General features: G+C 51.1%; 1 protein-coding gene and 1 long non-coding RNA gene across 6 annotated transcripts in view; one reads left to right on the forward strand and one right to left on the reverse strand.

Moving 5' to 3' along the window:
• Positions 1 to 12,943, reverse strand: part of LOC116944642 (src kinase-associated phosphoprotein 2-B-like) — a 113,744-nt gene extending 100,801 nt beyond the window's left edge. For all 5 annotated transcript variants that reach the window (XM_032958394.2, XM_032958411.2, XM_032958403.2 and 2 more), the window contains exons 1-2: positions 12,814 to 12,943; positions 3,922 to 3,947 (exon numbers count right to left, since the gene is read on the reverse strand). In XM_032958394.2, coding sequence (XP_032814285.2) covers positions 3,922 to 3,947; positions 12,814 to 12,914 — 127 coding nt within the window. In that variant the 5' untranslated portion in view covers positions 12,915 to 12,943. The remainder of the gene's footprint in view (positions 1 to 3,921; positions 3,948 to 12,813) is intronic.
• Positions 6,252 to 17,541, forward strand: LOC142929782 (uncharacterized). Its single transcript, XR_012945941.1, has 3 exons — positions 6,252 to 6,800; positions 12,846 to 12,944; positions 16,530 to 17,541. It is a non-coding gene; the product is annotated as an uncharacterized LOC142929782 (long non-coding RNA).
• Positions 17,542 to 18,685: the final 1,144 nt, after the last annotated feature.

Consider the following 18,685-nt stretch of genomic DNA (forward strand, 5'->3'; position numbering starts at 1 on the left):
AGGAATGATTGTTGGGATGAGCCAACCACCCACCCAGCAACACCTCGTCGCAGCAAAACTCCTGTTTGTCTTGGTGTGTGTGTCTCGCTCTGCGTGTCTCTGTGTGTGTCTCTCTCTTTCTGCATGCGTGTGTCTGCCTATGCTGTTCCCGTGTCTGTGTTTTATCATTCATTCTTACCTGATGATGGTCGCTTGTGTTGCAACCGAAACGTCGCATTTATATGACTAATTGATTTTATTTTTCTACGTGACTTCACCGAAAGAGCCGAGGAGTAAGTTCCCCGCAGTCACGAAAGCTTCGCATCTCGTTAAAACTTTGACGATTTTGAGAGCCGAGCGCTTGCGGTCTGAGGCCGCGGTGGGGCGTAGTGGCCAGGCCGACCCCGTTTGGGCGAGCGAGCGAGCGTTGTGGACAGCGCCCCAGCTAACGAGACCTCACGGCCCCTACCCCCCAAACCCCCACCCACCCAGTTCGATTCCCGATCACGGCCAACACCAGCGACGATTGTCTGAAACCGTTGCTGGGCCTCCCCCCTAGGTCGACTCGGCCTCAAATGAGTACCTGGTGCGGTGTGCAAAAACGGGCGTGGACTTGGCCAACCAACCGCCTTGTGTGCGCCGTGGCGGAATGAATGGGCGCTCGCAAACAGCACGTGCCCACCAGAAATGCGGGCTAGGGCTATAAAAGGGGGGTATTTGTATTTGGGGGGAGCGTAAGGGTGGCGGTGAGCGCGTTCCAGTCCCACTTACGAAGCAAAACCCGTGGCGATTTTGGGAAACCGGCCGTTGGACCTCCGCCAGGTACGACTCGGCATTTAAAAATGGAATTACAAGATGCGGTTTTGAAAGCAAAAAATGAAAACCCATAATCGCTGGGGAGACTAAGACGGCCGGGCGTGGTGTTGGCCACTCACACCACCACCACCACCACCCCCTCTCTCTCTCGTATGTGTGCCTTGCCCGGCCTTTATAGGTGCTCGCTAACAGCACTTGCCCCCCTCCAAGAGTATTTTAAAGGCTACACGTGGGGATTTTGCCTTTTGTAGAGTCGCTGCGTTATTGAAGCTCGCCAGGCAAGCACATGTTTTATGGTTGGAAAGAGGAGAGAGAGAAAAAAAGAGTTTGTGGGGAGGAGAGGCTATTTGATTTATGGTGGGACTCACTGGAATGTTGCCAGGGAGCCTGGATTGTGGCTCCGGCGAGGTGAGGAGGAGGAAGGGGGGGGAGGAGGAGGGGGGGGGAGGAGGTGGGGGGGGAGGAGGGGGGGGGAGGAGAAGGGGAGGAAGAGGAGGGGGGGGGGATGAGGGGGGGAGGATGAGGGGGGGGGAGACGCCTCCCCATGGGACACAGACCACGCTCCCATCACCCACACACCACCACGTACGTAACGTACACACGGATCTACCAAGGCTAAGATGCACGCACGCGCACACGCGCGCACGCGCAAACCACGTACGTTCGAAAGAAAGGCAACGATTTACCACCTCGCCCCTGTAGCCTTAACGGACTGTTGGGGCAAGTGCTGTTAGAGAGTACCTATTAAGACCAGCACGGCACACGAGACGGTGGGCGACCAGTGACACGCCCGGCCGCGTTTGTCTCCCTGGTGGCAATGTTTACCACACTGCACCAGGTACTCGTTGAAGGCCGATTCGACACAGGGGAAGGCCTGGGACCGGTTCGTCGCTGGTGTTGGCCGTCAGCGGCAATCGAAATCGGATCGCCGAGTTCACAGCGCAGCGCGCTAACCGCCACACCACCGCTCCCCACTGCACACACAACGACAAAGATCCCCCGTGTAGCCTTAACAGACTGTTAGGGGCAAGTGCTGTTAGCGAGCGCCTATGCGGGCTGGGTGGCGAACACCACGCCCGGCCGCCTTTGTCTCCCCAGTGCTGATGTTTACACACCTGCACCAGGAGGATACTCATTTAAGGCTGAGTCGACCTAGGGGAGCACACACACACACACACGCGCGCGTGCTATATACACGCACGGCACAAAACACTACAATGTTATTGTCTCTGCTGGCATACGTGGAGTAAGCGTGCACACGAATAATCAGGGTAATTGCCTGAAGCATTCTTGCCCTTTCCTCAATAAAATACGCACGCGCGCACGTTTAGCCATTTCAGCATACGGCAGGGGAATTGTGATTTAAGGATTACCGTATTCTCCGGTTAACAAGACCCACCGTAATTCCTGTGCCCCCCCCATACTAATGTGGTCGCACGCGCGCGCGCGCTCACACCCACGCACCTACCGGATTATAAGACGCACCTACCGGATTATAAGACGCACCTACCGGATTATAAGACGCACCCTACCGGATTATAAGACGCACCCACACGTTTTCAGGGGCACACGTGCGTCTTTTAATCCGGAGAATACGGTAGTAGTAGTAGGAGGAGTGGTAGAGGTTTTAACAGATGATTATTTTTTATTTACATTTATACTTTAACGAATCTCCCCCCCCCCCCGCCCGCCACCACACCCATTCGAATCAATAAATTTTGACAAATTTGATGAAAACATTGATTTAAATTAAATTTTAAAATAAATATCTATAATGGGGGTGGAATATAGTGCCCTCAAGTGGCTGCTTCGCAGGTCACGTGGTGAGCTCGTCGTCCCAACACACCACCACTCCACCGCTGGATGAGAAAGCCTTCCCGCAAATCGCCTGCCGCGATGTCTCTCACACCATCCCGCGGACTCGTTCCACTCTCGAATGCCACTCCGTTGTTATTATTATTCTTCGTCTTCTTCCTCTTCTTCTTCCTCTTCTTCTTCCTCTTCTTCACCAACGTCGTCGTCGTCGTCGTCTTTTCCTAGCCACCACGTGTACTGCCCTAGCCCCACTCGGTGGCTGATTGTCATCGGAGGAGTACGGTGTTTCTCAAACTTTGGTTGGGTCCCCCTCGGAACCACCCAGCCCCTCCCCCCCCCCACCCCCTCCAGCCCCCCACCTCTGGTGACAAAACTCATTGCCACGTATCTCTCTAAATGCCAGGAAGTACAAAATAATTTACATTAGCGGAACACATTATGTAATGTTTTCACTCAGCTATAAGGTTTGCTTTGGGGAGGTGGTGGGGGTGGGGGGCATTTCGAGCTTGAGATTCGGCGAGGCCTTCATCAAAGATAAACAAAGCCGAGCGATAAACAACATTTGGAAGATGGCATTTAACCCAGAATCTGAACATTTTTTTTTTATCCTGGAGGAATCCGATGAGCTAAGAAGCTCTTTTTGCACAGATGCCCAGCGCGGGATAAGAACGTTACAACAACAGCACAAAACACGATAGTAGTACAAAGTACGAGATAGGTCAACACACCACCCAAACACAAACAAATAAAACGAAACCCTTCCCATCCTACCAGGCAAAGCCCACTGAGGTATTTACTTGTTTTCCAGAAGCCACCTGGCCACGAATGATAGCTCAACAAAGTTACCAAAATCATCCACATTGTAACCATCCAGTTGCGTCTCTTGGCAATCTCCATCATGCCATCTCTGTCCTCATTTAAACCGACTCTATTGTCAAGATCACTCCAGGTTAAGTGTGAATGCAGCCTTACAACATAACTGCTCTGACTGTATCAAGTATGTGTGTTTATGTTTGTTTACATCTGTAATTGTGGAATATTTTGTAAGGTGTCTGCCGGCAGAGTTGGCCGTTCAAAACAAAAAGCTTCTTAGCTCTACGGACTTTACTCGGGAAATGTAACTTCTGATTCTCAACACAACCATATTCATCATAAGGCACGAGGGCGGGGGTCAGGAGGGGGCAGGGGGGGGATTATGGATGGGGGGGGGGGGATCCTAACAAATTAAACCCCCACACTCCCCCACCCCTAGCAATCCACAGTGATATTTAAATGAATGTGATAAAAAAATCAGTAAGAAATTCAACGTACCACGATGAGTCGGCTTCAGCCCGTACCTACGAGGTAAACAGAAGAGAGACCGGTTGCGTTATTATTATTATTGTTGTTATTATTGTTGTTATTATTGTTGTTATTATTATTGTTAATATTATTGTTGTTCTTGTTGTTATTATTCACCCTCCTGGGTTAACACGCGAGCGTACAGGCGGCATGGTGTCATTGCGTGGCACAGTCCAAATAAGCATCTCAGAGGGATGTCCTTCAATTGCGTGTGGATCTAGAACTTCTTTCGCACCCTACGTGGCCAACCGTGGTGATCGGAGGTGCGGGGTAACGACAACAAGCTACACACAAACAGCAGCTCTATACACACTTTATTTACTCGTTGGTTCTTTCGGTAAAGTCACGTAGGTATAAAATAAATTAACTCACGACGTTTCGATTGCAACACAAGCAATCATCATCAGGTGGGGAAACCACAGCAAAAACATTTTTTGCTGAAGTGGTAAATTTGTTTTTTGTCTTGCTGTGGTTTTCCCACCTGATGATGATTGCTTGTCTTGCAATCGAAACGTCGTGATTTAATTTAATGTATTTTATTTTATACCTACTACGTGACTTTACCGAAAGAACCAAAGAATATGGATCCCTGCAGTCACGAAAACTTCAAATCTAGATTCGATACACATAGTTCGTTTATTACTGGTAGGAAACGTAGTGGACTGGAAGCCCAACCGGGATTCATTAACAGGAGGCAGGGGATTAATTGTGTATGTCTATGGATGTCTGTCCACGTGGGAGGGGTGGGGCTGGGTGGAGAGGGGAGGGAGAAGCTGGGTGGGGAGGGGCTGGGTGGGGCTGGGTGGGGAGGGGCTGGGTGGGGAGGAAGGGGTTGGGTGGGGAGGGGAGGGTAGGGAGGGGCTGGGTGGGGAGGGAGGGGTGGGGCTGGGTGGGGAGGGGCTGGTCACCCCGTGGTGCCCTTATAAAACTCAACGTTTAACCTACTCACGCCGGCTTGTGCCCGCCCTCACAGTCGGGCATATTGTGCTGAACACACCACGTGGTGGTGCCGCCGTTGACCCTGGCCATTGACCGAGCAACCCAACGTTCCTACCAGCTCCCTCCGCAGGAGAATGTGTTTGAAGACTCGCTCCCCGTGGTCGCGTGGATTTTTCTCCGAGTCCGCCAGATCCCCCCCCCCCCCACACACATTTAGAATCAACTCGCGTTTGGAGTATTTGGCCGCAATGAATTTGCACGCGATGAGCCGCTCCGTTGAGCTATCATTTGTGGCCAGGTCACCTCTAAAAAAAGACGATCAATGTAGCTCATTGGAGTCTTACCTGGTAAAAATAAAAAAAGAGGTTAATAAGTTAGGAAGGCTTAAACGATGGTCGCGCGGCAGGTGTGATTCCCCGCCGTGTTGGTGAACCTCCTCCCTCGGGAGACACCGCTCCTCCGGTCTCACCTGGGCTCTCATCTAACCATAAAATATAGCGGTCCTCCGTCCGTGCATCTGGCTATATCTGTTGAAACTCGAAAATCAAAACGGAACCGGTATCGCTCTTTCACCTTCTGGCACCCGAAGTATGTTTCATTTGAATGTTTTCTTTTTTAAGGCTCGGATTTATTGCAAACGTCTCTCGTTAAACTCTGAAGTTGACATTTATTGTCGTGTTAGGGGCCCCCGTGGCGTGACTGCACGTGCGGATCACACGGCTATGCACTCGATTCGTGGGATTATTTTTTTCACTTCGCATGGAATGAAGTCCATCGCAGGACGGGACGCGCCGTCTCCAATGAAAAAGGCCTTTGTGAAAAAGACGGACAGCACGCCAAAGCACGGGAAGGGCTGGGATGAGATTGGACGAGATGGGTCAAGCGTTGTGATGAGGTGGCACGGTAATTTCACTGAAATAGGATGGGATAAAATTATGCTGGAGTGGAAGAGGAAGGAGTGGGTTTAGAGGGGATGGCAAGTGGACGATAAGGGATGGAGTGCAGCGAGATGGGAATACATTTCGTAGAGGATGCTAAGGGAGGGTAAGGCACGTGAAGCGGATGGAATTTGATGTGAGTGGACGTGATGGGTTTTAATGGGATTGGATGGAATTGGGTAGGTATTGGATGGGAAGATGTGTGATTGGACGTGAAGGAATGTGACCAGATGGGAATGGGATGGAAAGAGAATAAATGCGACGGTGGGAAGGATTGGGAAGGAGGGTTGATGGCATTGCGAGGGAAGTGAAGAGATGAGAATGGGTAGGGAAGCAGGCTGTACTTATTTAACACTTCATTAGCCACACACGCTCCAAATAAAGGTCCCCCCCCCCCACGTCTGTGAGTAGACACGCGCTCTTTAATTTACGAACTTGGGCCCCCCCCCCAAAAAAAAAAGAGGCATAATAACTTTGCAAAGTTAAATCTAATTTACGAAAACAGTTAGGATGTTCTTTTTATTTTAATTGCAAACTGAACGGTGATCTAGACACAGACTATTACCGCTGTACGTACTGCATAATTAATTGCAATTTAACTATTACCTCCCACCTCGTTCCTCCCCCCCCCCCCCCAAGAGAGGCGAGTAATTAATTCGCGGTGAAAGCATGCAATTGCAATTAGCGCGGCATTGTCATCGTGAATGCATTTGAAGGAACTCAGATTTTTCCGTGTGTTGTTTTTGCCTACCGGTTACTGACTGCTAGCTCCTAGTTACATTGTCACAGCGGGAAGCACTTATACATGCAACGGCTGTGCCACTGGAATTCAATTGCCCCTAACGGTTAATTGTGACTTCCTTTTTTTTGGCTGGGAAATGAAGCTGCACTCACTGGAAATGGTTTAATGACGTCTCCCGCACAGACGCGCAAACCGCCTAAGACGGGGGTGAGCAGGAGGGAGACTTGAGGGTGAGTTGGAACGATGCGGTAGAACGAAATGTATTCGTTTTTTTTTACTTTATTTTTATTTTATTTTTTATTTTATTTCTAACTACGTGACTTTACCGAAAGAACCAAAGAGTATGAAATGTATTATTATTATTATTATCATCATCATCATGTTTGTTTACCAAGGAGCAGCCTCACTGAGTCTCGTGACCCCCTTTTTCAAGAGGGGCGCCACGGTGGCTAGGAGATATTGACTACCTCGCCTGCTTTACAGGAGGTCGCGGGTTCCATCTCGACTTTAACGCCTGAAAATGTGGAGTTTGCGCGTTTTCCCCGTGGTCGCGTGGATTTTTCTCCGGGTCCTCCGGTTGTTCCCTCCACGTTTAGAATCGACGTGGGTTTAGAGTTATTGGCTGCTGCACATTTCCACACGATACGCCACTCCGTTGAGCTAAAATTTGTGGCCAGGTCGCTTCTGAAAAAGAGCTATGTAGCTCAGTGGACCTTACCTGGTACAATAAAATAAAACAAAAGTTTAGTTAAATGTTGGGCCAATGTCGAGGTCTGTCAGCTATGAGAGGGCCTCGGAAGAATCAAAACGACACGAAGTTCTCTCCCTACTGAAACCTACTATAGCTCAGTGGGCCTGAGCTGGTAAAAAAAAAATATATATTTATATTTTTAGTTTACATTTCCAATTGACATTACTTTCTTCCAAGCTGACAAATGTGGGCCGCACAGTTAGTCAATGACGTCATGGAATTATTTTACTTCAACTTTGGAAGCAGACGGCAGTCGCAGCGTGATGTACGGGCAATACGCCCGCAGTATTAACCAGGGCGCCCGCTTGATTTGGAACCGCGAATCTCTGCAACAAGCGGCCAACGTGCTACCACCCCGGATACAATTGGAAGGGTGGACGTGACGAGAGTAGAGGCACGGAGTAGAAGCCTAACACATAGAGCAATAATCTACGACGATAAATAACATGATTTTTTTTTTTATATAAATAACGAATTTAACAATCATCCCAAAACGTGGGTGAGTTGTTCACGATAGCGGAGGGATTCTTGAGGCTCGATTGAGGCCACCCATGGGCACAGTGGTCGGCAAGCAAAATAACAAGAAGATTCATTTTTTTCGAATTCGTTAAAAGCAACCCTCCCCTTCTAGATTTGAAGCTTTCGTGACTGCAAGGATCCATACTCTTTGGTTCTATTCGGTAAAGTCACGTAGGCAAAAATAAGTAAATATCACGATTTTTATTATTTTTTATTATTATTTTTTTTTTTACCTACGTGACTTTACCGAATAGAACCAAAGAGTACAACCCCTCCCCCCCCTCTCAATATATCAAGATCCCGCATTACACGGTGGTCCATATGAGATGGAGGGTCCTGAATAAATGACGTCACGGAACAGGCCCCACACGGAGCCGAATCCAGACCACGGCCCGAGTAAAATGAAGCCCTTCTGTCGGTCGGGATGTGAAATCGTTCTAATTTGCTATCTAATTTTTGTCTTTTCGCTTATCCATTATTGTTTATTTATTTGTTAATTTGACTACGAGTTAAACTAGATTCGAAGCTTTCGTGACTGCAGGAATTAATCTTTGGTTCTTTCGGTAAAGTCACGTAGAATATAAAATCAAGTAATAATGGAATAAGACGTTTCGGTTGCAACACATGCAGGCATCATCAGGTAAGAATGAATGATAAAACACAAACACGGGAACAACATAGGCAGGCACACACATGCAGAGAGAGACACACACAGACACACATGCAGAGAGACACACACACAGACACACATGCAGAGAGAGACACACACACAGACACACATGCAGAGAGACACACACACAGACACACATGCAGAGAGACACACATACAGACACACATGCAGAGAGACACACACAGACACAGACACACATGCAGAGAGACACACACACAGACACACATGTAGAGTGACACACACAGACACACATGCAGAGAGACACACACAAACACACATGCAGAGAAACACACACACAGACACACACAGACACACATGCAGAGAGACACACACAGACACAGACACACATGCAGAGAGACACACACACAGACACACATGCAGAGAGACACACACACAGACACACATGCAGAGAGACACACACAGACACACATGCAGAGAGACACACACACAGACACACATGCAGAGAGAGACACACACAGACACACATGCAGAGAGAGACACACACACAGACACACATGCAGAGAGACACATACACAGACACACATGCAGAGAGAGACACACACAGACACACATGCAGAGAGACACACAGACGCAGACACACATGCAGAGAGACACACACACAGACACACATGCAGAGAGACACACACACAGACACACATGCAGAGAGACACACACACAGACACACATGCAGAGAGACACACACACAGACACACATGCAGAGAGACACACACAGACACACATGCAGAGAGACACAACAACAACCGCCATTCGCCACGAAGTGGTGGTGACGTCACCACAACGCCTGTGCCAGACCACGTGCACCCTGAGGCCACATGAAGTGTCGAATGCCCGCTGGCAGGAGGTCACGGGGCAGACCCAGGTGCCACGGGTCGACTGACTGAGATGACTGGCTGATGCACCACCTGTCCCCCCTACTGTGCCAACCTGCTGTGCTTTAGCCACCCGGCGCTCCGCTCGTTGTTGTGAGCGTCGCTCCTCCGCCCTCCGTTGTTGTTGGAGGGCGACTACCTCCAACTGCCCAGTAGCGTCCTTCACGAGCCTCCTCCACAGAGGCCGATCTTGACATCGCTGGTACCAGTCATCGGCAAGTCCACTCAGCTCCACGTCCTCCTGTACCACATCACTCCATCTCTTCTCTAGCCCGTGCTGCGCCCGTTTAGCCCCCTCAATCCGGCCGAACAAAAGCTGTTTCGGCATGCGGTGGCTGGGCATGCGGGCGACGTGACCCAGACAACGCAGCCTTACCTGCCGCAGGAGCTCACCGATGGGACCTTGCCCAGATCTTTCAAGGATTTGTGAGCTCCTCACACAATCCAGTCTGGTTAAACCCAGGATGGATCGTAGGCAGGCCAGCCTAAATGTTTCTAACCGACGAAGATGTTCCATTAGGGGGGTCCACGTTTCGCAAGCGTAGAAGAAGTGAGGGAATGACCGTGGCCGAGAAGACCTGAAGCTTAGTGCGGAGCGACAGACCAGGTAGCTTCCACACAGCGTTACGCAACCGATGAAAAGATATTGCCGCTCGACTCATTCGGAGTGAGACCTCTGCTGTTAAACTGGAGCCGGTCATAAGCACACTGCCCAGGTATGGGAAACTCTCCACTCTGTCCACAACTGCCCCATCACGGATTGGGAGTTGTGGGGGTGGAGTGTCCGATGGTACAAAATACCCAGGCAGGTGCTTAGTTTTGGTGGGGCTGATGGTAAGGCCCCATCTCTTAGTGGCACGCTCCAGTCTCAGCAGCAGTGTCTCCAACTCCTCCTCTGAATGAGCAGATATTACCAAATCATCAGCACACATAACGTGGTTGAGCAATAGGGAGCCATCCCTTGACCGCACCCGGGCATCGATCAGCCTCCCATTAAATCTGTACCATATGGAGATTCGCCCGGTACAGCTATTGAAGGCTTCACGAACTACGTGGTCAAAATAGATGTTAAATAATGTGGGAGCCAGAGGACATCCCTGTCGCACCCCAAGGTGTACAGGGAATGGCTCGGACTCCCGGCCATGTAGTTTTACCCGGGGCTGCTCACCATCATGAAGGTCCTTAATGATCGTGAGCAGAGGGTCAGGTACGCCAAAAGCACGAATAACAACCCAGAGCCCAGGCCTACTGATGGTATCATAGGCCTTGACCAGGTCAATAAAGCAGAGATGTAAGTCTTGCTGGAATTCCATACACATCTGCTGTAGCAGACGGACAGAAAATATGGCATCTGTGCAGGACCGCCCTTTCCTGAAACCGCATTGGGGCTCCGCAAGCCTCTCCTCTGCGTGCCTGGCAAGGCGATGTTGAATAATCCTTGCCAGGACCTTTCCTGGCACACTGAGGAGCAAGATGCCCCTGTAGTTGTTACAGTCTGTGCGGTCTCCCTTTTTAAAGAGGACATCCTTCCAATCCTGCGAAACCCGTTCAGTGGTCCCGATTGTTGTTATGATGTCATATAGGGCTGGCTGTGCACAAACGCCACCCTCCATCAGCACTTCGCTTGGGAGATCATCTCTGCCCGCTGCCTTTCCTGGTCTCAGACTCCGGATCGCCTTCAGTACTTCCTCAACAGATGGCACTTCAGCCAGCCACTCACAGGGGGTGACTTCTTCCAATATTTGAGGCACCGCAGCCTCAGCAGGGTCATCCTCACTTTGTGCCACGATGTTTTCCTGGCTGAGGGATTTTCCCTCCCCCAGGACCTCAGAGAAATGCTCAGCAAATCTGCAAACCTGTTCCTGGGGGTCGGAGATTGGATCACCGTTTTTTCCCCTAATGATGGTAATAGGTGTGGCGCTGCAGGTTACTTTTTTGATGGAGTTAAATAGAGATTTGTGATCGCGGGCCACTGCGGCAGACTCCATCTCCTCAGCAACCCGCGACCACCACCCATCCTTGCAGCGCCTCACGGCTCTCCGAACCTCCGAGCGAAGGCTGTGGTAAGCCTCCTCATTCTCTGACGTGGGATTCTGTAGCCGATGACAGTGGGCCTGTCGCTTTTTATCAGCCAGCCTGAACACCTCCTCTGTCAGCCAAGGTCTGGGGAGGTCTGGACCGCGTACCCAAAGCAATCATTGCAGCTGCATGAGTCACCGTCCTAAACCTCGCCCATTTACCCTCGACATCAGGAGGAGTGGGGAACGATGCCAACCCCAGCCGCAGGCGATGATGAAATTCTCGCTTGCAACTTTCTTCAGATAACTGAAACCAGGCCACTTTTGGTTGGAATGGGGTCCTGGGTGTACACCCACCACCGGAGAGGAAAAATGGCAGGCGCATCTTGCAGATGACAAGTCGATGGTCAGAGGGCAGGTCAGCTCCACGGTAGGTCCTGGTGTCAAGGACATGGGCTCGCATCCGCTGGTCTGTCACTATGTAGTCCAGCAGATGTTCTTGCTTGGACCCGGCATGCATCCATGATGTTGTGTGGATGCGCCGATGCCGGAACAGCATGTTGGTAATTACAAGCCCATGGGCTGCACAAAAATCTAGCAGCCTCCTACCGTTGTTATTGAGCTGATCCGGCCCATCCCCTCCAATCACTCCAGACCAACTCGGGCATTGAAGTCACCAAACAAGATGACTCTATCCCGAGGGGCCACTTTAGCCAGCACCTGTGACAGGAGGTCATAGAAGGCATCTGACTCATCGGCTTTGCCTGCATCCCTGCACGGATGTTCGTCTTCGGTGGGGGCATAAGTAACCACGACCACCAATCCTCGCCTCCGATTGATGGGAAGGCGAGCCCAAAGTAGCTTGGGGCTTACAGCTTCCCACACCTCACCGCCACGCTCCCACACACACACAGACACACACAAACACACATGCAGAGAGACAAACACACAGACGCACATGGAGAGAGACACACACACAGGCACACATTCAGAGAGACACACAGACACACACAGACACAAATGCAGAGAGACACACATGCAGAGAGACACACACACAGACACACATGCAGAGAGACACACACAGACACACATGCAGAGATACACACACACAGACACACATGCAGAGAGACACGTGTTGTTTCCGTGTCTGTTTTTTATCATTCATTCTTACCTGATCATGGTTGCTTGCGTAGGAACCGAAACGTCGTATTATTTTCTACGTGACTTTACCGAAATAACCAAATAGTAATCACTGTGACTTCTTGCGTATGTCGCGGTCGGTGTTGTTTTTTTTTCTGCTGATGAAACCCGATTTGAGGGCAAATTGACTCACGGGGAAATTCAAAATAATCTCAAAACTGAGCGTGCGCGCGAGAACATTTCAATGGCGCTTACTGATCCCGGCAGAGCCGCACGCTTTTCTGCAGCGAGATCTTGAGCACCTTGGTCTTCACGTCCATCTTCTCGTCGGCGATCGCCCTCAGGAACTTGTCCATCTCTGCAGGAAATCAACGCGAAAGAGCACCGTGAGCCACCCTCCCACCCCACACACACACAAAAGATCCCCCGTGTAGCCTTAACAGACTGTAGGGGCAAGTGCTGTTAGCGAGCACCTATGAAAGCCGGAACGGCACACGATGGGGTGGGTGGCCAGCACCACGCCCGGCCGCCTTTGTATCCCCAGTGGCGATGCTTACAGACTGCACCAGGTACTCGTTTGAGGCTGAATCGACCCAGGGGTGGCCCAGGACCGGTTCAGATAATCGTCACTGATTTTGACCGTGAGCAGGAATCGCCAGGTTTGGAGCGCTAACCGCTACACCACCGCTCCCCATCCACTACGCACACGCACGAGCGCCGACTTCTCGCGGAATCGCCGAGGCGTTTCCGTCAAAGACGTGCCCACGACACCCGTGGCCTCGGCGTTTCGTTCGCTGCGAGGCTCCTGCCCGTGATGGGCCTCGAAGTGCCCCGATGACGAACGGGTCAGGGGCAATGCTGGCCGTTGAACAGTCGTTTGGAAAATAAAAAAAAATAAGCCGATCGCTCAAGTGGGTTTTTAGCAGGTAAGACAACAAATTAATGATGTCGTTTTATTTGTTTTTAGTTTTTAAGCGATTTGTTGACCCCGCCTATACTTTGCGCTCCCATCGAGTGTTTGTGTTGTTTTGCTGATGGAACGTTCAGACCCGCCCCTACTGGACATCTGTCGAGAAGAGCTTTATAGTTTATCGGATTTCTCCGGTATGAATACAACTTCTGATTGTGGAGCCGGAGATTGGTGCTGGGTGCAATCATATTAGCCAATGAGATGTCTAGCTTTGAAGCTTCACCACCCGTGTATCGATAGTTCAATGTTGACGTGGATCATTATTGAGGGGAGTACTGTGTGTGTTGTCGTCTTCGTGTCGTCTGGGACTGTTGTTTTGCTGCCTTGCCCAAGCTTGCATTGAGCATTGAAAAATCGGTAGGAATATGATGAATTTATGGAAGTTGTACCTTTACACGTTATTGATTCATATTAAAGTTTTTTTTGGGTTAGATGGTAACATCCGGCAAATCTCCCGATGATGCTGGTTGTAATTATCAGCGAAACGTCGTACAACTCAAATTGTAAATGTTGTGAATTTACTCTCCGGCACATCGGTGGGCTAAAGTAGTAACTCATTGACGCGCATTTGTTCACGTGACAAACCTTGCTAGCTGTGTCGGGTGGTGGAGGGTTACGACACATTTATACTTACGCGATCGAACCCAAACACCTTTTATTATGAAGAATATTGGTCGCGAAAGCCGACGCGTTAGACATGTTATCATTTTTTTCCTTTTGTAATTTTTCATAACACGTTTAGCTTTTCTCTATTTTACGCGCATATCTTTTTTGTTGTTGTTGCAACTCGCTGACCCGCCCCCCCTACTGGACATCCTGTAAACAAAACAAACCCTTAATAGTCTCATTAAAGATAATCTATCATCAGCCATGATCAATCTACTGCTAGACGAAAGCCCCCCCTCCACCCCCATGCCATCGCCTTCCCCCCCCCTTCGTAGCTCTGCCAATGGAGCAACCCACCGAGGAGGAGATGGAATAAACGGGCATCCGCTCGCGCGTGCCTCCGATTATTTGCATTGCTCCAGCAGCATGCACTCAAGCTCCACAATCCCTTACGACGTTGGCTCGCTGGTCTCACCGCAGCCTCCCCAACCCCACCCAGAAGTTGAATGCCCCACAGCGGCTGTGAGCGCTGTGGGACCGTCCATGAATGACGTCACGCGATTTTTGGTTGATTTTTTGACCCCCCCTCCACCCTCGTCACACGGCGTCACAAAAAGTCAGACCCCCCTCAAATATGACGTCACAAAGCTCTGCCCCTCCCCCCCTCCAAAAAAAAAGATATTTCCATTTGGAAAAGAAAACACGCTTCAGATAGCTTTAAACTATTGTCATTGTAGTGAGTATTTAATGTGGCGCTGCACTCTGATGTTGTAGGAGGAAACATTTATTTAAAAAAATATTTAATTAAGTAGAACGTGTCGTCTATATTTATTTAAAAGTTGCGCATTTTGATGTGACGTCACATTTCTCACCCCCCCCTCCCCGCCATCGTCACACATCGTCACAAATGTCTGACCCCCCCCCACCCCCCCACTAGGTGCCCCTACAGAATCTGCCCCTGTGCGGAAGCGGCAGATTCTGTAGGGGCATTTCATTTAAAACTATTAAAAACATCATCATCATTAGACCTCCTTTGCCAGTACCAAAATATAATAATGGGGTTTTCCCCTTTTTTTATTATCAGAGTGTTCTTTGTTTGCATTTTGACCACAAGTATTGTGGTTAATGCACACATGAGTCCTAGTAAAAAGGTTTCAGTTTTGTTGCCAGAAAAAAAAGGGAAAACCCCCATTATTATAACACATTCTCCTGCGGAGGGAGCTGGTAGGAACGTCGGGTTGCTCGGTCAATGGCCAGGGTCAACAACGGAGGCACCACGTGGTGCATTCCGCAAATATGCCCTACTGTGAGGGCGGGCACAAGCCGGCGTGAGTAGGTCAAACGTTGAGTTTGATAAGGGCACCACGGGGTGACCAGCCCCTCCCCACCCAGCCCCACCCCTCCCACCCCCACCCAGCCCCTCCCTCCCCACACAGCCCCTCCCCACCCAGCCCCTCCCCACCTCTCCCCACCCAGCCCCTCCCCACCCTCTCCTCTCCACCCAGCCCCACCCCTCCCATTTTTGGATGCACGACGGACGGACACAATAATCCCCGCGTGGGCTGGTGGTGTAACCAGGAGGTTCCTACACAGTATAACGTTAGTGCTAACGTTAGCACTAACGTTAAAAAGCCGCCACTTTTTTAAATTTTCTTGTTGTGGTTTTCACACCTGATGATGATGATTGCTTGTGTTGCAGTTGAAACGTCGTGAGAATTTTATTGTTTTATATTTTTATTATTTTATTCTTTCCCTTCTACGTGGTGACTTTACCGAAAGAACCAAGAATATGAATCCCTGCAGTCACGAAGGCTTTAAATCAAAATGTAACTGCATCCTACTGAGCAGTATTGGTCGCGCTACTCATGACGCTATCGATTGGCTCGCAGACTTAAACTTGGACGTGTGATTTTGCACATAGTCGCCCATACGCTAGAGAGAGAGAGTAGTAGACTCGTTCAAATCATACGCCCAAAACAACGCTGTCTGTTCGTCGCTTGTGAATTCAATCAAAAACAAACATTGTCGTAATTCGGACAGCTGACCGCATTGTATACCCATTCACAGGGCTCCTCTCTCAACTCTAAGAGAGCGGAGCTGCTATAGGGCTGCCTTAGAGTGAGTATACACGGCACTACCGCAAGAATACGCATTATATCACTGTATACTCTACTAGTGTGTACCCTACATTCCTATAATCGTATGAGCAGGTTTAGGACCAAGTAAGGTCGTGGTGGACGTGGCGGGCTGTGACGGAGACGGAGAGACACGGAGACACGAGAGACACGGGGGAAGAAGACACGGGGACAGAGAGTCGCGAAGAGGCTTGAGGGTCGGAGACGGGCGTGTTTGTGTTTGTGTGTGTGGTGGTGGTGGTGGTGTACTCTCGCTGCAGACGACTTGCCCTTGATGAGCGCGGCCACGTCTCCCGGGAGGCCCTCGCTGTCCATCTTCGATGCCGGCTGGGGGATGTGGCTCCTGCAACGCGAACACGCGGAAGCGAGAGAAGGAGGAAGGAGAGCCTCTTGCTTATCAAGCCGCTGCATCTCCCCGCGTCACGGCCGCCACCTCCTGCAGCATGCAGCCTCGAGGTGCGCATGTGCTGCCCGCATCCTGAAGTTGGGGCCCGCAAACTGCAGCCCCCCCCACCCCCCCCAGCGAGTTTCCGTCACCTGAAGCTTGCGGCTGTAAAATTCCTCGCCTTGCTATACACGTGGGCCCGTGGGTTGTATGCTTGGAGTTTGCGTATCTCTCCCACGTGACTTTTCTTTCGTGTTGCGCGCGGTGCATTGAGCGCCGCAGCGCGTGGATTTGTAGCGTTTATTTTAATTTGTTCGCCGGTGACTTTGTGTGTTTCGTATCGGAATCGCCTAAAGTGCTGTTGCTGCTGGCGGCAATAAAAGTGGTTTAAAAGTCAAAAGTATCTTTCTCTCCTTCTCCGTGGTCGCGTGCATTTTTCGCCGGCTCCTCATTTAGAATAAACACGCGTTGAAAGTATTTGGCTGCTATAAATGTCCACATGATGATGAGCCAACTTCGGTGAGCTGTAATTTGTGGCCGGGTCGCTTCTGACAAAGAGCTACATAGCTCCGTGGGTCTTACCTGGTAAAATAAAAAAGAATAGTTTAGTTTCAAACCTGGAGTGCGAATCCTGAAGCTGTATATTGCCTGCTACTTGAGCCTGGAGCTGTAGACTGGGGCATGGAGCTGTAGACTGCAACCTGGGGCTGTAGACTGGAGCTTGGAGCTGTAAACTGGAGCCTGGAGCTATAGGCTGGAGCCTGGGGCTGTAGACTGGAGCCTGGGGCTGTAGGTTGGAGCCTGGGGCTGTAGACTGGATCCTGGGGCTGTAGACTGGAGCATGGGGCTGTAAACTGGCGCCTGGGGCTGTAGGCTGGAACCTGGAGCTGTAGGGTGGAGCCTGGGGCTGTAGACTGCAACCTGGGGCTGTAGACTGGAGCCTGGAGCTGTAGACTGGAGCCTGGGGCTGTAGGCTGGAGCCTGGAGCTGAAAACTGGAGCCTGGGGCTGTAGGCTGAAGCATGGAGCTGTAGGCTGGAGCCTGGAGCTGTAGACTGGAGCCTGGGGCTGTAGACTGGGGCTGTAGGCTCGAGCCTGGAGCTGTAGACTGGAGCCTGGGGCTGTAGGTTGAAGCCTGGAGCTGTAGACTGGAGCCTGGGGCTGTAGGCTGGAGCCTGGGGCTGTAGACTGGAGCCTGGAGCTGTAAACTGGAGCCTGGGGCTGTAGACTGGAGCCTGGAGCTGTAGACTGGTGCCTGGGGCTGTGGGTTGGAGCATGGAGCTGTAGACTGGAGCCTGGAGCTGTAGGCTGGAGCCTGGAGCTGTAGACTGGAGCCTGGGGCTGTGGGTTGGAGCTTGGAGCTGTAAACTGGAGCCTGGGGCTGTAGGCTGGAGCCTGGAGCTGTAGACTGGAGCCTGGGCTGTAGACTGGTGCCTGGGGCTGTAGACTGGAGCCTGGAGCTGTAGGCTGGAGCCTGGAGCTATAGGCTGGAGCCTGGGGCTGTAAACTGGAGCCTGGAGCTGTAGACTGGAGCCTGGGGCTGTAGACTGGGGCATGGAGCTGTAGACTGGAGCCTGGGGCTGTAGGGTGGAGCCTGGAGCTGTAGGCTGGAGCCTGGGGCTGTAGACTGGTGCCTGGGGCTGTAGACTGGAGCCTGGAGCTGTAGACTGGAGCCTGGAGCTATAGGCTGGAGCCTGGGGCTGTAGACTGGAGCCTGGAGCTATAGGCTGGAGCCTGGGGCTGTAGACTGGATCCTGGGGCTGTAGACTGGAGCCTGGAGCTGTAGACTGGAGCCTGGGGCTGTAGACTGGATCCTGGGGCTGTAGGCTGGAGCCTGGGGCTGTAGACTGGAGCCTGGGGCTGTAGGCTGGAGCCTGGGGCTGTAGGTTGGAGCCTGGGGCTGTAGGCTGGAGCCTGGGGCTGTAGGCTGGAGCTGTAGACTGGAGCCTGGGGTTGTAGACTGGAGCATGGAGCTGTAGACTGGAGCCTGGGGCTGTAGGTTGGAGCCTGGGCTGTAGACTGGAGCCTGGAG

Source organism: Petromyzon marinus, chromosome 2 (assembly GCF_048934315.1).
Source record: "Petromyzon marinus isolate PM22_M1 ecotype Great Lakes invasive population chromosome 2, UKy_Petmar_22M1.pri1.0, whole genome shotgun sequence".
NCBI lineage: Eukaryota > Metazoa > Chordata > Hyperoartia > Petromyzontiformes > Petromyzontidae > Petromyzon > Petromyzon marinus.